The following is a 19,725-nucleotide window of genomic DNA, read 5'->3' as shown; positions in this document are numbered from 1 at the left end:
CTCCAGCATCTCTCCCCAGCGAGGGTGAGGGGAGGGGAGCTGAGCCCCTCATGACAGCCCTGAGGCACCCTGAGGGGCATCGATTCCATTTCACTTGCCCCCATTCTGCAGCCCCTTCCCCAGGAGCCTGCCTCCTCCCCAGGGAGCCCGGGGCCCTGGGTGAACCCCACTGGGCTCACTGGGTGAGCACCGAACACTCTGGGGTGTTCAGGCGCAGGCTACCACATGACGCTGGTGAAGGAGCCCCACTGCAACCCGGAGGGCATCTCCCGGCTGGTCCAGCACCACGTCCCCAACGCCACCTTGGAGAGCAGCGCCGGGGCAGAGCTGTCGTTCATTCTTCCCAAGGAGAGCACGCACAGGTACATACGTGTGGCATGTGTGTGTCCCAGAGCATGCACAGGTACATACATGTACCCCAGAACACACACAGATACATACGTGTCCCAGAGCATGCACGGGCACGTCTGTGTCCCAGAGTACACATGGGTACATATGTGTCCCAGAGCATGCACAGGTACATATGTGTACCAGAGCACACATGGGCATGTCTGTGTCCCAGAACATGCACAGGTATATACGTGTCCCAGAGCACACACGGACACGTGTGTGTCCCAGAGCATGCACAAGTACATATGTGTCCCAGAGCACGCACAGGCACATGTTTGTCCCAGAGTATGCACAGGTACATCTGTGTCCCAGAACGTGCACAGGTACATACGTGTCCCAGACTGTGCACAGGTACATACGTGTCACAGAGCATGCATGGGCTGTGTGTGTCCCAGAGCGCACACAAGTACATATGTGTCCCAGAGCATGCAAAGGTATATACGTGTCACAGAGCACACATGAGCACGTGTGTGTCCCAGGGCATGCACAGGTACATATGTGTCCTGGAGCATGCTTAGGCACACATCCTAGAGAGAGCACACAGAGGTACATACATGTCCCAGAACACACACAGGTGCAGATCTGAAAAGGGGGCTCAGTGGGACTTAAGGGGCCTGTGTGTGAGACACGCACCCTGCACCTGTGGGCTTGGCCAGGGTCCCTCTCAGCTCCTGGGCCGGTGATGGTTGGTACCTGGTGAGTCTACTTGCTGGGCCTGGGGTGCCAGGCCTCCCTGTGCGTCAGGGCTGTACCCGAGGGGAAGGGTGGTCATCACAGGGTGTTGGGTGCACTGGCGCTCTCCATGCGTAGCTTGCTCCTCACACTGCAACCATTCAGGGTTAGTGTGCAGCTGTGAACTCACATATCTTCTTGGTCTCGTAGTCTGAGCTGTGGACACATGCCTCGTAAACAGAGCAGTCTCCCCATGTGGGCAGGTAAAAACGAACTTCTGATTCACATGCAGAAACTTTGGAATAGAAAACTTACAGGTGCAATTAATCTTGCTACCAGCCTGACTGAGCAATGTGGTTTTAATCACGGCAGCGTTCCCTGACTTAGATGTACTATAATTTAACACCTACTCTGTCATCACATGTTCATGTTTTACAGACACACACATGCAAATATGCTAATGCACATCTTTCTAGAAAACTCTGTTGAGGTCTCCAGTGGCCCCTTGGGATGGATCCCCAGCAGTGGGGTACCTGTTACCAGACTCTCCCCGGACAGGTTTTGAGTTTGACTTCCCCAGCAGCAGGACGGGGAGGGTCCATTTTACCGACGCCAGCTTTGAATCAGACTTCTCCTCATTACTTGTGTATCTCATGGGTGGGAATGGCCCACACTGCGTACTTATCATTTGTGTTTCTTCCACTCCTGCTGGCAGACTGAGCACTTCCGGTGCTTACTGGGTGCTAAGCGTCGCTGCTTCTGGCCGTTGCACGCCCCAGTCCTGTGTGTTCAGTATTAACATCGACCACTTCTGTTGTACCTTTTTTCCCATTCATTGAAGTGAAGTGAAGTGAAGTCGCTCAGTCGTGTCCAACTCTTTGCGACCCCTTGGACTGTGGCCTACCAGGCTCCTCAGTCCATGGAATTTTCCAGGCGAGAGTACTGGAGTGGGGTGCCATTTCCTTCTCCAGGGTATTTTCCCAACCGAGGAATCGAACCCAGATCTCCTGCATTGCAGGCAGACGCTTTACCGTCTGAGCCACTAGGAAGACCTAATTCATTGCTGCCTTCTAATTTTGTGAGAGGTTTTTCCCTCGCAGATATTTTACATCAAATGGGTTCTATCTTTTCCTTTGTGATTTCTCCTTAGAAAGGACTTCTGTGTCCTACAAGTCCATGAATATTCCCCAATTTCTTTTGGTTTGGTCTGTGACTTCATGTACGTGTGTGCCATCAAAGAGTGCCTTATAGGCCCAAGTACCCAAAAGAGGTTGTGTGGGGACTTCCCTGGCAATTTGACGGTTGGGATTCGGCACTTTCACTGCCGGGTTCAATCCCTGGTCAGGGAACTGAGATTCCACAAGCCACACAGCATGGCTGGCCAAAAAAAAAAAGATTATTTAAAAAAGTGCTATGTTGGAGGAGGAAGGGGGACAGGGGGTGACAAAGCTGAGCTTTGTTTCTGAGACACCATCTCCAGAGGCTCACCTTCCTTTGCCCCTCCCCCACACTGCACTGAGGTGATTGTTTAGGAACACACCATCTAGAAAGTCACTGAGAAGCGACTTACCACCCTGGTCTCTTTTTTTTTTTTTTCAGGTTTGAAAGTCTTTTTGCTAAACTGGAGAAGAAGCAGAAGGAGCTGGGCATTGCCAGCTTCGGGGCCTCCGTCACCACCATGGAGGAGGTCTTCCTCCGGTCAGTACCTGTGCATCTGCATCCGCCGGGGTCTCAGCCCTGCGGGTGGCTTTTCTAAAGGGTGATGATACAGCAGTGCCCTTGACTGTCATCTGGAACGCCCGTCCGAGCTTGACCCGCAGCCCGGGGTGGCAGGAGGGCAGCAGGCCAGCCCTCAGGGCCTGAGCTCACATCTGCAGGGCCCTGTTAGTAACACCGGCACAGACTCGGCCAGGTTCCCGACACTCGGGTGACTCAGACCGCAGAGCAGTGGAACTCTGATGCCCGGATGCTCCACTCCCACTGTGTGTGTCGGCCCCTCCCCTGGGCCCCTCCAGGGAGCTCTTCTAGAGTTCAGGTGATCATCCCCAGGCATGTCTCCTTCTGTAGTGAAGATTCGAAATTTAGCCTTCACCTCTCAGAACTGGGGCATGGGCTCCAAACAATTAACACATTAGTCAAGCATTTCTTGAATGCTTTATTCGGCAGATACAGTGCTAGGAACAAGAAATACAAAAATAAATGTTATGCAGATTTTTTTCCTTGGGGCTCACAGCCTAGAGGAGGCAATACCATCAGTGAATATAAATACACAGGTGCACAGGTTGGCTGGCTCCCAGCCTCAGTGCAGCCCCCCACGCAGCCCAAGGCCATGACTCCGATCTCTGCCACCTGAGGACCTGCCAGCTTTGCCCCCACCCACCCCCTACATGTACTTCTGAGTAGCTCAGTTGGTAAAGAATCTGCCTGCAATGCAGGAGACCCGGGTTCTATCCCTGGGTTGGGAAGTACACTGGAGAAGGAAATGGCAACCCACTCCAGTACTCTTGCCTGGAGAATTCCATGGACAGAGGAGCCTGGCAGGCTACAGTCCATGGGATGGCTCCCCCGCATGCACCATCATGCCCGCCCCGAGGTGGCCCCTCCCAAGATACATTCTTCTGCCTCCTTGTCTTGGCATGCAGTGACCCCTGACCCTCAGGTCTCCACACTGTGACAAGCCCTCCCCACACTGCCGTTGTGCCCTGTGCCCCATCCTGTCCCCTGGACCGTCTGGGGCATAAATGCTGGCCGTGGTCAGTCTCTCCAGGAGACCAGGGCCCTCAGGATCAGGGCCTGCCTGGTTTTCTCTCTCTCTCCTGGGCTTTGCCTGGTCTCCGCAGCTGGCGTCCTGGAGATAGGCAGGGATGAGTGTGTGAATGGGCACATGAAGGCCCAGCTGGCAGAACAGATGGCCATCTGCCTGAGTTCCCCTGACGGTCACTGGCTTTCCTCCTCTGCTGCCCCCCCCCCTCCCCGAGGAGCCTTTTCTGACCCGGCCTCCGTGTCTCGGCCAGGGTTGGCAAGCTGGTGGACAGCAGCATGGATATCCAGGCCATCCAGCTCCCTGCCCTGCAGTACCAGCACGAGAGGCGGGCCAGCGACTGGGCCGCGGATGGCCACCTGTGTGCGACCATGGACCCGACCGACGGGGTCGGTGCGCTGATTGAGGAGGAGTGCACTGCCGTTAGGCTCAACACCGGGGTGAGAGCGTGAGAGTATCAGAGGCCGTGAGGGCAAACGCGGGCATCCAGAGGGTCCAGGCCCCCAGGAAGAGGGCAGGTCGCAGTTCATGCTCCTGAAGGCTGGCCCAGAGAAGGAAAACCCGGAGCATTTTAACTGAACACCCGCCACTTCTCGTTGTTCTAACTTGGCCACTCACGAACAAGGGCAAATGCCGTTCATAAGGCTGACCGCCCCATGTACATGTGCCCTGTACCCAGCGAGACAGAGGCAGCCGTGGGCCCGTTTTACAGACAGGAAGCTGAGGCCTGGGCCGAGGTCGCCTGGGCAGCTCACAGCGGAGCTGGGCTCTGGTCCCTGCCAGCCTGACCTGCACAGTGAAGGACTGAGCGTGGGGAATACAGGCAGCGGGAGGTTTGTGCACCTGCTCTGCTGTGAGCGCGGCGGGAGTCTTCCAACCAGCAGGGACGGAAGGCGGAGGCCTTGGCTCCTCTCTGGGGTAGCACAGGGTCCCCTAACATCCTTGGATGATGGAATAGCGCCTGCCCTGCCGCCACAGCTGGTGTGAGGCCCCAAGGCCCAGGGGCACCTACAAGGAGGTGCTCTCATGGGTCGTCCATGTCAGGGCCCGAGCCCTGGGGGGAGGCCCGGGACCCAGCGCGCCACTGTCAGCCGGAGGCCCCGGGGGCAGGGGCAGGGCTGGCTCAGGCTGGCGGCCACGTCACCCCGTCCCCCTCTGTTGCAGCTGGCCCTCCACTGCCAGCAGTTCTGGGCCATGTTCCTGAAGAAGGCCATCTACAGCTGGCGCGAGTGGAAGGTGGCGGCGGCCCAGGTCCTGGTACCCGTGACGTGCCTCACCCTGGCCCTCCTGGCCATCAACTACTCCTCCGAGATCTTCGACGACCCCCTCCTGAAGCTGACCCTGGGCGAGTACGGCCACACCGTCGTGCCCTTCTCGGTCCCCGGGACCTCTCGGCTGGATCAGCAGCTGTCGGAGCATCTGAAAGACATGCTGCAGGCCGAGGGCCAGGAGCCTCGAGAGGTGCTGGGTAAGGGGCATCTCAGGGGGGTGTCCTGGGGGGCTTGGGGGCGTGGCTTGTGCTGGCAGAGGCCCCTTCTCACCCATGTGGAGGTGCAGAAGGAAGAGCTTGTGGCTATGGGGGTGCCCCCCAGGCCTGCAGCCTTGGGTCCTGTGGCTCCCACCCCGTGGCCCCACAGCCCCGGACAGTGTGTGGGTGGAAGGTGATGTGTCCTTTCTATGGTTCCTGCGGCCCTTCAGGACAGGCACTCAGAGCGGGGCCTTGGCGGGCTGCCGGCCTTGAGCCAGTCATCCACGCCACTGACCCTGCCGTTGCCCCTGCCGCCACCACACAGGTGACCTGGAGGAGTTCCTGATTTTCAGGGCCTCAGTGGAGGGGGGCGGCTTCAACGAGCGGTGCCTGGTGGCAGCGTCCTTCAGAGACACGGGCGAGCGCACGGTCATCACCGCCCTGTTCAACAACCAAGCGTACCACTCCCCAGCCACTGCGCTGGCCGTCGTGGACAACCTCCTGTTCAAGCTGCTGTGTGGCCCCCGGGCCTCCATCACGGTGTCCAACTTCCCCCAGCCCCGGAGCGCCCTACAGGCTGCCAAGGATCAGTTCAATGAGTATGTGCCCTGTCCCACCCCCTCAGGACCCCGTCCCCAAGTGCTCAGGACCTGCTCCTAGCACCAGGACTGACCGCCTCCACACCCGAGGCACTGCTGGGCTCCTCCCACGGGGACCCCAACCCCACAGCCTCCCCAGCCTTCCACATAAAACCTTTCCTGGGACAGCTGAGACTTTGGGGAGACCCCAGCCCACACACACTTAGGCCCCACCGGCGACTCCTGTGGATCTGGAGGGTGCTGCACCCTCTTCCCAAATCTGCACCCAGCGCTTGCCGATCTATGTCCTGGGGGTACGGCCTTCAGTGCCCGGCATATGTGTGTGTCGCTGCCCCTCAGTGGCCTCAAGTCTGGGACCATCTCAGGCATCTCTGTCCTTGGCCTTGTCACCTTCATGGTGTAGGACTCTCCTCTTCCCGATTGCAGAGCCCCTAGACCTCTGGGGACTGTCCAGATGAAACCAGAAAAGTCTGTTTATTGCAGAACTGTCACCCCACCTCAGGGCAGTTCATTGATGGGGCTTTCATCGCCACCTCCCACTTTAGACTGCCTCCTGGCCCTTCGGTGTCCTCCTCCCCTCCGCCCCCTCTCGACCCCACTGTGAAAGCAGAGACTGGGTGGCAGTCCTCTGTTCTCGCTGCACCAGGGGTCAGGCTGGGGAGTCGGGCTTAGCATGGTGAAAGTGGATGAGAACAGGAGTTTTTCTTTTGCTGAAACAGCTCTAAGAGATATGACCCACCTGCCATATGGTTCTGTGGTTCACGATGCACAATCGAATGGTTTCTAGTACATTGAGTGATGGAGCCATCACCACAATATAGTTTTATCGAATGTTTTCATTATCTTCAAGGAACCGTGGCTCCGTGGCAGTCACTCCCCGTTCCTCTTCCCTCTACCTCTAAGCAGCCGGGAGTCCACTCTCTGTCCCCGTGGTTTGCCTGTCCTGGACATTTCCCGTAGGTGGAATCAGACACCATGTGGCCTTGAGTGACTGGCTTTCACTCTCGAGTCTCATCTACATGTGCCAGCACTTCATCAGTTCAGAGCATTCCCCACCCCAGCACGGCGTGTTGAAACGTTCAGGGGGTGGGGAGGGGGCAGTTTAAGCTACAGAATGGTGCTGTTGGCCCTGGTCTCTGATAGGTGTTGCTGGCACCTGAAGGTCCTGCCCACTCAAGAATGAGAGTGGGGAGACTGCCACTACCCTGATGCCATGCCCAATGGCGGGTCTGACCTGGGCTGCCACAGAGCGGGGCGGAAGTGTCGGATCCACACCTGAGTGTCTGTGGGGAGTGGGTGCACAGGGAACGGAAGGCCACTGGGAGGGCGGCAGTGCCATCACTGTGGACCGGATGCCCAGAAGGGGAGCTGTTCCTGGGTGGGGTAGGGGGATGCAGTTTTCCTGGTATGGAGCCCCCTGAGGCTCTGGATTCTTCCTTAACCCTCTTTAGTGGCTGAGTCACTGCATCACCCGCTTTGGACAATAGTGAGCCAGCACTGGATGGCCCAGCTGCCAGGACGTGCTGTGCTCTATTCCTGACCTGTCTTGTGCCCTCCCTGCCTCCCGCCACAGGGGCCGGAAAGGATTTGACATCGCCCTCAACTTGCTGTTCGCCATGGCATTCCTGGCGAGCACATTCTCCATCCTAGCAGTCAGCGAGAGGGCCATCCAAGCCAAGCATGTGCAGTTCGTGAGTGGTGTCCACGTGGCTATTTTCTGGCTCTCGGCTCTGCTGTGGGACCTCCTGTCCTTCCTCATCCCCAGTCTGCTGCTGCTGGTGAGCTGCGTGGCGCTGGGGCCTTTCCCCGCGTCTGGGGTTGGGGGAAACCCGCAGAATCACCCTGGGCTCCCAGCAGGTGCTGGCGGCACCACCCCTGCTGCGGGAGGAGGGTGGGAAGGCCCTGGCAGCCCCGCCCATCTTCACGCCCCGCCCCGCCGCCTTCAAGCCCCGCCCCGCCCTTCTTCAGCCCCGCCCCCTCCGGTCTTCACGCCCCTGCCTGTCTTCAGGCCGTGCCCCTCCTGTCTTCACCACCCTGACTGACCCTGCCCACCTTCACGCCCCACCTCCTCCCTTCTTTGTGCCCCACCCCTCCACTCTTCACGCCCCGCCCCCCGACCTCTCCTCCTTTGGGAGGTGGGGCCTGGGGGCTGCTGGGCAGGGACTCACGCACCCTGTCTGTGCCGCTGCAGGTGGTGTTCAAGGCCTTCGACGTGCACGCCTTCACGCGGGACGGGCACGTGGCCGACGCCCTGCTGCTGCTCACGCTCTACGGCTGGGCCATCATCCCCCTCATGTACCTGATGAGCTTCTTTTTCTCTGGGGCGGCCACCGCCTACACGCGGCTGACCATATTCAACATCCTGTCGGGCATCGCCACCTTCCTCGTTGTCACCATCATGCGCATCCCAGGTGGGCGCCAGGAGCCCACCCCTTCACCCACTCCGTGACCCGCAGAGCCGCTCAACCAGCCGGCACCCTGGCCAGGCGTGCTGCAGCCGTTGTGCCCAGGCGGCCCTGCCCCACGGCACCCGTGCACCCACACCAGCAGGAGAGCAGGGCCGGTGCTGGATCCCTGGGGCAGGCACGGCTGAGCTGCATGGGGAACTCCAGACACCAGCTCTTCCTGCACCTCACATACAGGTGCAGTGTGTCCTCCCGTGCTGACTGGCCTGTGCTTCCTCCCCACAGCGGTCAAGTTAGAAGAACTTTCCAGAACCCTGGACCGCGTGTTCCTGGTGCTTCCCAACCACTGCTTGGGGATGGCAGTGAGCAACTTCTACGAGAACTACGAAACCAGACGGTACTGCACCTCCTCCGACGTGGCGGCCCACTACTGCCGGAAATACAGTGAGTGTCCAGGCCTTACTCCGGACAGCTGAACCCCTCGCAGGCACAAGGGCCACCTCGAAGGTGAAGCCGCCAAAATGCGGGCAGTGCTTGGGTCCCCATGTGGCTGTGACACACCCTTAGAGGCCCAGTGGGCCCCACCGGTGCAGCCTTCACCCAGGGGTTGGGCACAGGCACTTCGGGGTCGTGAGAGAGGACTGGGGGGGCTGGGACCCCCAGAGGGGAGGGGCGCTCCAAGCCACGGGTGCAGCACCCTGTCCCGTGTTTCACAGACATCCAGTACCAAGAGAACTTCTACGCGTGGAGCACCCCGGGGGTCGGCAGGTTCGTGACCTCCATGGCCGCCTCAGGGTTTGCCTACCTCACCCTGCTCTTCCTCGTGGAGGCCGACCTGCTATGGAGGCTGAAGACCTGCCTGTGTGCCTTCCAGAGGAGGCGGGCACTGGTGAGTGGCCCGTTGGGCCTCCAGCCGCTCTGCTGGGGGGCACCCTGCCACCGAGGTCGGCCTTCCTTGGGGCCACTGCGCAGGGAGTCCACCGGCAGTGCTCACAGCGTCCCCTGGGGCTCTCTGAAGCCATGGGTCGAGGGAGCCTGAGGCCTCGGGGATCTCAGTCTCCCCGGAGACCTGGGGGCCCCGGCGCCCTCGTGTTTGTCACATACATTTCTTCCCCAAACAAACAAAACCTGCCAAGACATCACTTGCAGGACAGGTGGCCCCAGGGCTAATGGGGCAAAGACACTAGGCTTTTCTAAGGAAAGGAGTGTGTGTTTCCTCGGGGCCAGTGTCAGCCCTGATGGCCGCCTAGCTCTCCTGGGAGAGAGTTGGAAGACCTGAGTTGGCCCGCGTGGGGCTGAAATGGGGTGAGCGGCCTGGGAGACCTTAGTTAGTTAGCTCTTCCTCCCACGGGAACGGACCCCTCGGGGGAGCTCACCCCGGCGGCTGTTTTCCAAACAACTAGACAGAAGTGTACACCCAGACGGCGGCGCTCCCTGAAGACCAGGACGTGATGGACGAAAGGAACCGCATCCTGTCCCCCAGCCTGGACTCCCTGCTGGACACACCTCTGATCATCAAGGAGCTCTGCAAGGTGAGGTGGCCCGCCCCGGCTGGCCCCGCCCAGACTGCTCTGCTCCGCCCCACCCCGGCTGGCCCTGCCCTGGGCCTCCTGCCCCCACCTCCGCATGGCTGTGTTCTCCGCGCACGCGCAGGTGTATGAGCAGCGGGCGCCGCTCCTCGCTGTGGACAAGGTGTCCCTCGCGGTGCAGAAAGGGGAGTGCTTCGGCTTGCTGGGCTTCAACGGAGCCGGGAAAACCACGACTTTCAAGATGCTGACCGGGGAGGAGACCATCACCTCTGGGGACGCCTTTGTTGGGGGCTACAGCATCAGCTCTGACATCGGGAAGGTGGGTGCGGCCAGGGAGGCAGGGATGAGGCTGGCCTCTGGCTCGAGGCTCAGGGACAGCAGGACGAGGCAGTAGCCGCGGCCAGAGCTAAGCAAGTGGTGGAGAGAGGAGTGAGGCTGTATCAGAGCACCCGGGGCTGGAAGATACCAGGCACGGCAGGCAGGAAGGCTGAGACTGGGTCCCCCCCAACCCCGGACTAGTGACATCTCTGGACCTGGGCACAGAGCGGCACCCACAGAATTCTGTCCTCTCAAAAGGACTCTAGTCTGTGTGCACAGTGATGGCAATGGTGCCCTGGGCCATTCAAACCAAGAACCAAAAGCTGGATGAAAGGTTAACCTTAAACCCCATGGTTGAGATCATGGAAGAGTGAGAGGCTTAGTGACGACCCCCAGCTGGAGTCTGCAAGCAGGAGCCACCCCTGCACAGAGGCCAGTCTGGCCCCTGAGACTTGGGCGTGGGTTAAGGACCTTATTGTGTGTAGGGGGCAGAAACGAAGAGCCACCCCTCTGAGTTAGCATGAAGCAGGCCATCCTGCTCCCGGGGACTGTGTGAACAGTTCCACGTGTGCTGAGCATGGCAGCGGAAGGAGCAGAGAAGGGCCTGTGCCTGGGAGTGACAGCATCTACTGAACCGGCATCAGGGGCTCCCAGTCAGCCATGCCACGACCACAGCACGCAGAGCATCCTCTCTGCAGGAAGGCTTTCATCCTGGACCTCCGAGAACCCCTCACGTAGTATTTCAAGGCCTGAACAGCACACAAGAAAAGCAGACAGAGGAGACCCCAGGCTGTGGCTGGAGCCCACAGACACCAGGGCTCTGTAGGGGGTCAAGCCCACCACTTTGGATTTGCAGTTAGCAGACCCAGATTATAAAACAACCGTGTTTCCTTTGTTCAGAGAAATAAACAAGATTGAAAAGGCATGCAAGGGAGAGGGATCTATAAATGTGGTCCAGGAAACGCAGGCCAGGGTGAGGAGCCTGAGACACATTTATTCTGTGCTTCAGTTGGAAGGGAGAGAATAGGGAAGAGATAGTAACTGCCACGGTCACAGCCAAGAAGGTCTCCAAACCAGTTAAGACCAGATCCTGGAAGCCTGAGAACCCAGAGGAGGTTAAAGAAAAAGAAATCCCATCTCTGGAATCCACAGAACCCAGGCACGCTTGTGCCCACCAGCTGCCGAACGTGGCTGGAGCTGGAGGCCAGCCATGCGGCATTCTGGCTTTGCCGAATGTGGCCACTCACCCGAGACCAGCTGCCATGCCGTCTTCTTAGGCTACACCCCGCCCCAAAGGTGTCACCAACAAACATCTCTTAATAAAGGGAGAAAGGGAAGGTCCCAGCACACGTTAGGTGTTTGTTAAACATCCGATGAACTACAGAGTGGATATCTCTCAGCTGTAAAGCATTGCGTAGACATGGTCACTTTGTACAATCAATGCGTTCCTGTAGCTGTCCACCCCCCTGCTGCCCAGGGTAGACCAGGCTTTGGCCAGTCTCTAACCCCTGGTTTGGGGGCAGTCTGGGTCCCAGTGCTCCCAGCCCTCACTGAGCCAGGCAAGCCTCTCTAGTGTCCCCACCGAAGTGCCATTTGGCAAGTTTTGGCGGAGGGTAGCCGCCAGGGCCAGTGGCACCAGCGAGGGACCACCTTGGGGAGATCTCCTGAGAGAAGGCTTCTGACCTACCAACTCCCTGCTGTGCTCCAACCCCAGGTGCGGCAGCGAATCGGCTACTGTCCCCAGTTCGATGCCCTGCTGGACCACATGACAGGCCGGGAGACCCTGGTCATGTTCGCCCGGCTCCGGGGCATCCCCGAGCGCCACATTGGCGCATGCGTGGAGAACACGCTGCGGGGTCTGCTCCTGGAGCCGCACGCCAACAAGCTGGTCAGGATGTACAGGTGTGCCTCAGTCCCGGTGACCCCAGACCTCCCCAGGGTGGGGTTGGAGTATCCCTTACCATAGAGCAGGGGGCACACGGGTCAGGGACTCCCACCCGTTGTTCCATGACCCACAGGGATATGGCAGCAAGGCCCAGGCAGTGCTAGATGAGAAAGGCTACCCTGCAGGTGCTCCCCACTGGAGGCACGGCCAGGCCCCCAGTCAGGCCCCCTTGGGTGCAGACAGACAGTGGTACCGCTCTCTGGGGGTTGCAGGATGACCCCATGGGCACAGCTCTTGAGGGCCTCCTGCTTTGTGAGGTGGGCCTTCCAGGCACATTCACCTTGTTCTTCCCGGGGGCTCTGCCATCCCTGGGCTCCGTCCTCTGCTGGGACCTGGGACCCCACACTAACTGTCAGCCTCACCTTTCCCCACGCCCCCTTGGCCTCAGCGGTGGCAACAAGCGCAAGCTCAGCACTGGCATTGCTCTGCTGGGAGAGCCTGCAGTCATCTTCCTGGATGAGCCATCCACTGGCATGGACCCTGTGGCCCGGCGTCTGCTCTGGGACACTGTGGCACGGGCCCGAGAGTCTGGCAAGGCCATCGTCATCACCTCCCACAGGTACAGCCAGGATGGGGGCTGTGGGCCGGGTGGGCCAGAAGGGGCTGGGTGGACAGAAGATCTGTCAGCCTCTGGTGAAGAGTCTGTGAGGCGAGTGGGCCACACCCTGAGCGTGGAATCAGGAACAGCTTGATCTGGGCATCAGCACTTTCCTAGGTGCACGGTTTTGGCGTGGAGGGCAGGCATCAGCATTCCCCGCTGATATATCAGGCTCCGCCCCCTCTTCCCAGCATGGAGGAGTGTGAAGCCTTGTGCACCCGGCTGGCCATCATGGTGCAGGGTCAGTTCAAGTGCCTGGGCAGCCCACAGCACCTCAAGAGCAAGTTTGGCAGCGGCTACTCCCTGCGGGCCAAGATCCGGAGTGATGGGCAGCAGGAGGCCCTGGAGGAGTTCAAGGCGTTCGTGGGCCTGACCTTCCCAGGTATGTGCTGTAGAGGGCGCCGTGCATCTGTGCATCCCTGAGCACTGGGACGGAACTCACGATTCCGGGGCCAACGCCACCCTCCCCTGGCCTCCAGCCTGGCCCTTGGGGACATGGTCTCTCCTTTGTGCAGGCAGCGTCCTGGAGGATGAGCACCAAGGGATGGTCCATTACCACCTGCCCGGCGATGACCTCAGCTGGGCGAAGGTGAGCTTGGGCCCCAGCAGGCCCCCAGCAGTCACTCCTTCTCCAGTCAGCTTTTTCCAAGGAACAATCACTTTCAGTTTCTGCTCTAACACTCAACCCAATACTTACTAGGTTTGGGGTGTTTATAGCCAAAATATCTGAGATGGGGGAAAAAAATTGGATGAAAAAGGGAACTTGCAGAGGGACCACAGCTGGGAAGAGTCAGGGTGGGGTGTGGCACCCAGGCCTGCTCACCCCAGGCAGGAGTGGGATTTCTGGTGCCCTTCCCACCCACTATGGCCAGAGGACCCCCAGACCCGCTGAGGTACCAGGCCTTGCCTGGCTGACAGTGGCTTCTCCACTTCCCTAGGTGTTTGGCGTTCTGGAGAAGGCCACGGAGAAGTACGGGGTGGATGACTACTCCGTGAGCCAGACCTCACTGGAGCAGGTCTTCCTGAGCTTCGCCCACGTGCAGCCACCCACCGAGGACGCGGGTCCGTGAGGAGCCGAGCGCTCGGTGGGCGTCCTCTCCCTCTGCGCCCACCCCGCCCTGCACCTCTTTTCTGATCGCTGTTCTCTACGATGGAGATGAGAATCAAGGCACAGCATGGACCGGTGTGTCGCTGCCCTTGAGCCGAGAAGCAGCCCAGGCGGGCCTGCGTCTCAGGTGGTCCCGAGCCCGCTGTCCAGAATCACGATCATCTGTGCGGGCAGGCCGCGGGTCTGGGCCAAGGGCACAGCCACACCCCCACGTTCGCACCTGGTGAAGCGGGAGGCCAGCAGGCCGGGGCAGCCGGCTCATGGGCTGCCTGGGTATGGACAGTGGGGTGCCCGTCACCATCCCCAGGGGCCATGTGGCTGGATTAGGCTCTGAGGTCTTGGCTCCCAGCACGGCTGCGTGTCCTGGGAGCTCCTCTCCAGAGAGCATGGACGCTGCACCGGACAGAGCCAGCCCTGAACCCGGCGTCATCCCACCGGCGTCTTCCAGGGGGACGCCACGGGCTGGGAAGCCAGTCGGGGACCACCTGGGGCCAAGCGGCTGTCCGTGGAGGGCGCACCTAATGCGCAGTGATTGTCTGGAAAATAAAGGCTGGGAGAGAAGGCAACCGTGGTCTGTGAGTCACGAGATGGGCCCGCGGCCCTGGCACCCACCCAGCCCCAGACAAGCCTCCTGTATCAAGTTCTAGATGAGAGCAGGGGGATTTCCTGGTGGTCCGGCGGTTAAGACTCCACACTCCCAATGCAGGGGGGCTCAGGTTTGATCCCTGGTCGGGGAACAAAGATCCCACATGCTGCAAGGCATGGCCAAAAAAAAAAAAAAACACGAAAGCAAGAGCTCGTTTTTCTCAATTTGCAGTAAATTTACAGAACTCACTGCTGTGGAAGAAGCCTAAACTACAAGTACAAAAGCAGGTTGGATAAATGGCCACTCGACAGACCCTCCATCCAGGGTGAGGAAAGAGGAAGGCAGGGTTGGTGGAGGAGGGTGTGGATCTGGGTGAGCCAGGGGCCTCTGGCTCCAGGGCTGCTCGTAGGCTCAACACCATTTTCCAGAAGTGTCTTCTTCGGCATCAGCTCCCTTTTGGTGGGTGCATCCTTATTTCTTACAGCTTTCTAAATCCCTGTGATTTGAATCTCTGAGCCTTTTACAGTCCATTAGAATTCATGGGCTTAGAAAAGATTTGGTTTTGGTTCATCTGGTACAGTTTCAACTTTGCATTTTTATTAGTCTCTCGAAGTTTATGAATGCTGAAAATAATTTCCAGTAGCTGTCACTCTCCTTAAGGATCTTCAAAACATTCTCATTTAGTTACGTGTTATAAAAAAAATACACACAGGGGTGGTTGCAGCCCTGAACATTGCCCGGCAGCAAACATCCGAGAGGTGGGCTGCAGCTTGTCTGCAGGTGCGTGGCTGCTGCGGCCGGGTTGGGTTTGCCGGTTTCGAGTGGAGGAAAGAGGCCAGCAGGGCCGGGCTGCGTGTCCCCCAGCAGCCCTCTTGCAGGGCATCCTGGCCTTGTTTTTAACCTTAACCCCTACACTAAAAATTTAGAAATTCATCATTTTTCCCTTTGATGCCACAAAACATGGTGTGAGGAAAGGTGCTCAGGACTGAAGGACAGTGTGTGTGAGGCACACACACTGAGATCAGACGGCACAGGCCTGGGAAGAGGTGGGCTTGCTGATGGGAGATGAGGTGGAGACGCGCGGGAGACTGGCAGGATGAAAGCGGGGCTCTGGTGATCCGAAACCCTGTCCGCAGGCGTGGAAAGGAGGGTGTAGGCACAGCCTAGCTCCAGCAGCGGGGACCAGAGGGGAGGCACACGGCAGGTGGGAGATGAACCACGCTGCCATGTGCCTCCCCTCTGGCACACTGGTGTCGCTTAGGAGACACCCCAAGAGCCGTTAGGGTCCATGTGGCACCCCCGGGTCATCTGTGAGGCTGCTGGGAACCCAGCATTGGAGCCATGTGTCCTCAAAGAACCAGAATTAGGGCCTCAGAAGCCTCCACCGCAGCCTTGGTGGTTTGCTTTGAGCTGTGGCAGGTCCAAGCCCAGGGTTGGGGGCAGGACCCACAGGCTCCCCAACAGGAGGGTCAGCCTGTTCCCCCCACCCTCACCCCCAGCATTGTCCACTCTACTCAGACCTCCCAGCCCAGACAGTCCCTAGAGATACTGGCCCCAAATGGCTGCCACATCCGCCAGGGCTGAGGTCATGCCTTCCTTGCCTGCACGGCCTGGTCTCAGCTCCCGAGGGCTAGAGATCACGACAGGGCTGACAGCCAGGGCTGTGGAAGAGTCCTGCCCGCAGTGTGGCTCAGCTGAGACCGTCGGCGGACACAGGGGCCATCCTTCAGCCTGACGGCTGCACCCAGAACCGAGGGCCCTCAGGAAGGAAGGGGAGGGCGATCATGCCCGGGGTCAGCGAGTGGGCCTGAGGTTGAGCCCCTCCTCTGCCTTCACCGTGGGGAAGGGCTGCCAGGTAGACGGTCACCGGAGCAGCCCCTGTGGAATGAGACTGCACTGGGCCTGCTGCCTGCACACACCAGAAAACCACACTGCAGGGGTTTACAAAGGACAAGAGTTTATTTCTCTGCTGAGTACAAAGTCCAGAGAAGGCAGAAGTTCCGCACTGGTGGTCAAGGTCTCAGGGAGCCAGACTCCCCTGCCTGCTCCATCGAGGTATAAGCCTCTCTCCTCAAGGTCACTTTCCAGGGTCCAAGTTGCCACCAAAATCTGGGATGAGTGACCAGGAAGCAGGGGGCCGAGCAAAAGGGCAGAGCTCCTGACTGTTACATGCTCTGTGTCCCTGTCATCATCCAGAACGCAGGTTCATGTCTGCACCAGATGCAGGGAGCTGGGACACACAGTCTTATTTAGCCAGGCACCCCCCGCCAAAAGAACCCCCGATACCAGGAGACAACCGCAGTATCCGCAGTGACTGTGCTGGGCAGGCTGCCTCATAGAGGAAGTAACCCCCCCCATGCCTTCATTGTATACCTGGGCTGATGAGACCCCGCCTCAGCCAGGAACACCCGGGTGTGGCCACTCTGCTGCTCTGTAGCCAAACCCCAGGGTCCACTTCCCCACCCCACCCCCGCCAGAGGGCCCTAGCCCTGGGCCTGCAAGGACTCAGAAAAGCAAAACAAACTGGACGGTTCTGGGCAAATTCCAACCCCAAATCTTTAGCCCGGCACTTGAGAGGAAGCCAAGGTCACCCCAGTCAGGTGACCTTGGGGGACCCCTGGGCCCAGACTCACAAAGCAGCAGAAAGACTGAGGCAGAGACAGCCCAGCAAAATGGGGGAGGGAGCCAAGGTCAGCACCTCCAGGGGAAGGCTGGAAGGCAGGTCCCAGGCACTCACAGACCGGGAATGACCACACAGGCAGGTGGAGGAGGGGCCAGCCCCGCCTGCCTGGGCTGGACTCAACCCCAGCTCCGCTGAACTCAGTCCGGTCCTCAAACACAGAGGTGGCGTCCTAAGGCCCCAGGGCACTCAGACTTGACCATTGTGGGGCCAGAGCCTGGGAACAACATCAGGGGACCGGGGTGGGGGTGGGGGTGGAGGGTTCCAAAAGTCTAGCCCACGGCTAGACTGCCAGCTGGGACAGTCAACTCCTGCGGCTCCATCTGAGGGACACCCCACACCAGCTGCTGTTCAGTTCACCTCTGGGGACCAGTGCAATGCTCGTGGCATGAGCTAGCAAGGCCCCCTTGGAACCCGCACACCCACCACACAGATTGGTCAGTGTGAAGGTGAGTGCCACCCACCCTCATCGACACCCCGCTGTCTGTGCTAGGGGTCCGAGCTACACCTGCAGACAGCCCATCCTGGCTTGAGAGAGGCTAAACTCCACCCCTTTCTGCATCAAGGAGAAGACCCACAGGGGTGCCACGAGGTACCCCCAACACCAAGGTCAGGGTTAGGTTATTCACCTGACTCCTCAGCTGAAGCCAGCAGGCCAAGTATACAGTGTCCACTCTCCAGACACAAGGCCCCATTCCCTGAACCCTAGCTCAGGCCTGACCCCAAGCTCCTGAAGTCCCTCTCCCTTCCCCAGGAGAGGGCAGGGCACCCTAAGGAGGGTTCAGGGTAAAGGTGGGCCAGGAGGCTGCCCGAGGAGGGGCATCAGGATGGCAGATCCCCACAGGTCCCGCAGGAGAGACAGCCAGGAGGCAGCACAGCACCGCGCCGAGTCCCATCGTGCCTGACGGGCACACGTGGCCTGGGCTCCACGCTGGTGGCACTGAAGCTGGGGTCAGGCCCGCGGAGCGGGGGCCCAGCCTTCCTTCCTCAACACACAGGGTTGCCCAGGCCCCACTCCTGGGGCCCAGCCCACACCCCACGGGTGCCAGCATGAGAGGCCTCCAAGGTCGGAGAGCCCCAAGTCCACTGGCTGCAGATGGCCAGAGCAGGCCTGGGGCCACAGTGGCTCACCCCGTGATGGGGCACACCTGCCCCCTTCCTTGGCCACGCCTTCCCTGTGCCCTGCCCCAGGGTGGGCAGCTCAGATATAGTGATACCTGGTGCGCCTGACCTCCCTGGGGCAGAAATGGACATGGGGTTCCAGGCATGAAAACCAGCACGAGCCCCCAAGCCCATCACTCAGTGGCCCCCGGGGCCTGCAGCCCCTCCTTTGGGCAGTCTGTGTCTCTCAGGGTCAGGGGGTGCTCAGGACCTGAAGCCCCCACACCGCAGAAACACAGAGCCAGGGAGGCCTCCCCACAACTACAGACCTCACAGCTGGCTGGCTCTTTCAGATCCAGCCTGGCTCCCGAGACAGACAGGCCAGCACCTCCCCCTGGGCACCTCCTCCTCCAAGGCTCCTTTGGGGGTTGCAGGCATTCACCCCTGCAGACAGGAGTCAGTCCCCTTTGACCCACCCCCTCCTCTAATGCCTCTCCCAGGGTCACCGATACATTACAACTGCCCTGACCCCACCCAAACCCCTTTCTTCTGCTTGGCTGGACCATGCCTGCCCTTGGCAGAGTCTGTCAGCAGTGGGCAGACATGCTTCCTTGACATGCTTTACAAGTGGATGCAAATGCCTGCTCAAAGCTCCTGTGTGGCCCTCATGACCTCCAACACAACCAAGGCACTCCCTGGCCCTTTCAGTGTGCAGGGTACCAACCTGCAAGGGCAGGCACTGCAGAGGCCGCCAGGCCCATAGCAGATAAAGGCAGGGGGACAGTATGCCTTGATGGGGGCATGCTCCTCAAAGTGAGTGGAGCCCTACATTATCAGCAGGTGGGCCTCGACCCCGGGGGTTAAGGAAGAGGGGCTCAGGACACTGGCCACGGCCACAGGATGCCTACGGTCTGGAGCTCCAGGCCTGGGGCTAGCTGCCCAGGGCCCTGACCAGGGAAGCCCTGCCCACCCCATCCATCAAACCTACACCAACCACCTCCTGAGGTCCCCAAAGGCCACAGCTCCCGGGCCTTCAATCTCCGTGGCCTCAGCAAGCTGGCACTGGGGGCTGGGTGGAAAGGAACCCAGGACTCCTGGAAGGCTGGAGTTGGGGGACCTCCAGAGTTTTATTTTCTCATGTTCCTTCCAAACACATCGTGCTGAGTCTCAAAATGGCAAAAGCCAAGATGCTCAAAATTTTAAAGCTCAACAGCTGATAACACACTTGATAATGAAATCAACAATATTTAGAAACAAAATGGATTAAATTCGTAAGTGAATAAATCATGCTTTTACATTTAATATAAAATGTGTTAAAAAAAAAATTTACTTGCATGCCAAATTCTATTACTCTAGAGCATTAACAACAACAACAAAAAACCCAGATTCCAGATGGCTGTGCCTCCACCCTCCTTCTGCCATGGTGGTGATCACGGGCTTGCCCTATCCCCACTTTGGGTGTCACTGTGTCCCTGGGCAAAGGCTCTGGATTCCAAACCTTCCCGGCACACATTGACGTGGCACTGAATATGGGGCTCTGACACACTGCTGTGGCTTCCTTATAC

At 59.3% G+C, this 19,725-nt stretch overlaps 1 protein-coding gene across 6 annotated transcripts in view; it reads left to right on the top strand.

The window, feature by feature from the left end:
• The window catches only part of ABCA3 (ATP binding cassette subfamily A member 3), a 41,437-nt gene extending 27,078 nt beyond the window's left edge, over nucleotides 1-14,359 (top strand). For all 6 annotated transcript variants that reach the window (XM_070779461.1, XM_070779462.1, XM_070779459.1 and 3 more), the window contains 16 exons: nucleotides 212-362; nucleotides 2,662-2,760; nucleotides 4,077-4,263; nucleotides 4,988-5,291; nucleotides 5,617-5,890; nucleotides 7,464-7,668; nucleotides 8,082-8,301; nucleotides 8,581-8,739; nucleotides 9,012-9,184; nucleotides 9,699-9,827; nucleotides 9,949-10,143; nucleotides 11,857-12,044; nucleotides 12,476-12,646; nucleotides 12,877-13,067; nucleotides 13,201-13,274; nucleotides 13,624-14,359. In XM_070779461.1, coding sequence (XP_070635562.1) covers nucleotides 212-362; nucleotides 2,662-2,760; nucleotides 4,077-4,263; nucleotides 4,988-5,291; nucleotides 5,617-5,890; nucleotides 7,464-7,668; nucleotides 8,082-8,301; nucleotides 8,581-8,739; nucleotides 9,012-9,184; nucleotides 9,699-9,827; nucleotides 9,949-10,143; nucleotides 11,857-12,044; nucleotides 12,476-12,646; nucleotides 12,877-13,067; nucleotides 13,201-13,274; nucleotides 13,624-13,755 — 2,852 coding nt within the window. In that variant the 3' untranslated portion in view covers nucleotides 13,756-14,359. The remainder of the gene's footprint in view (nucleotides 1-211; nucleotides 363-2,661; nucleotides 2,761-4,076; nucleotides 4,264-4,987; nucleotides 5,292-5,616; nucleotides 5,891-7,463; nucleotides 7,669-8,081; nucleotides 8,302-8,580; nucleotides 8,740-9,011; nucleotides 9,185-9,698; nucleotides 9,828-9,948; nucleotides 10,144-11,856; nucleotides 12,045-12,475; nucleotides 12,647-12,876; nucleotides 13,068-13,200; nucleotides 13,275-13,623) is intronic.
• Nucleotides 14,360-19,725: the final 5,366 nt, after the last annotated feature.

This window comes from Bos indicus, chromosome 25 (assembly GCF_029378745.1).
Source record: "Bos indicus isolate NIAB-ARS_2022 breed Sahiwal x Tharparkar chromosome 25, NIAB-ARS_B.indTharparkar_mat_pri_1.0, whole genome shotgun sequence".
In the NCBI taxonomy this organism is placed as follows: domain Eukaryota; kingdom Metazoa; phylum Chordata; class Mammalia; order Artiodactyla; family Bovidae; genus Bos; species Bos indicus.
Note: the sequence above shows the minus strand (reverse complement) of the source record. Positions and strands in the feature narration are given on the sequence as shown.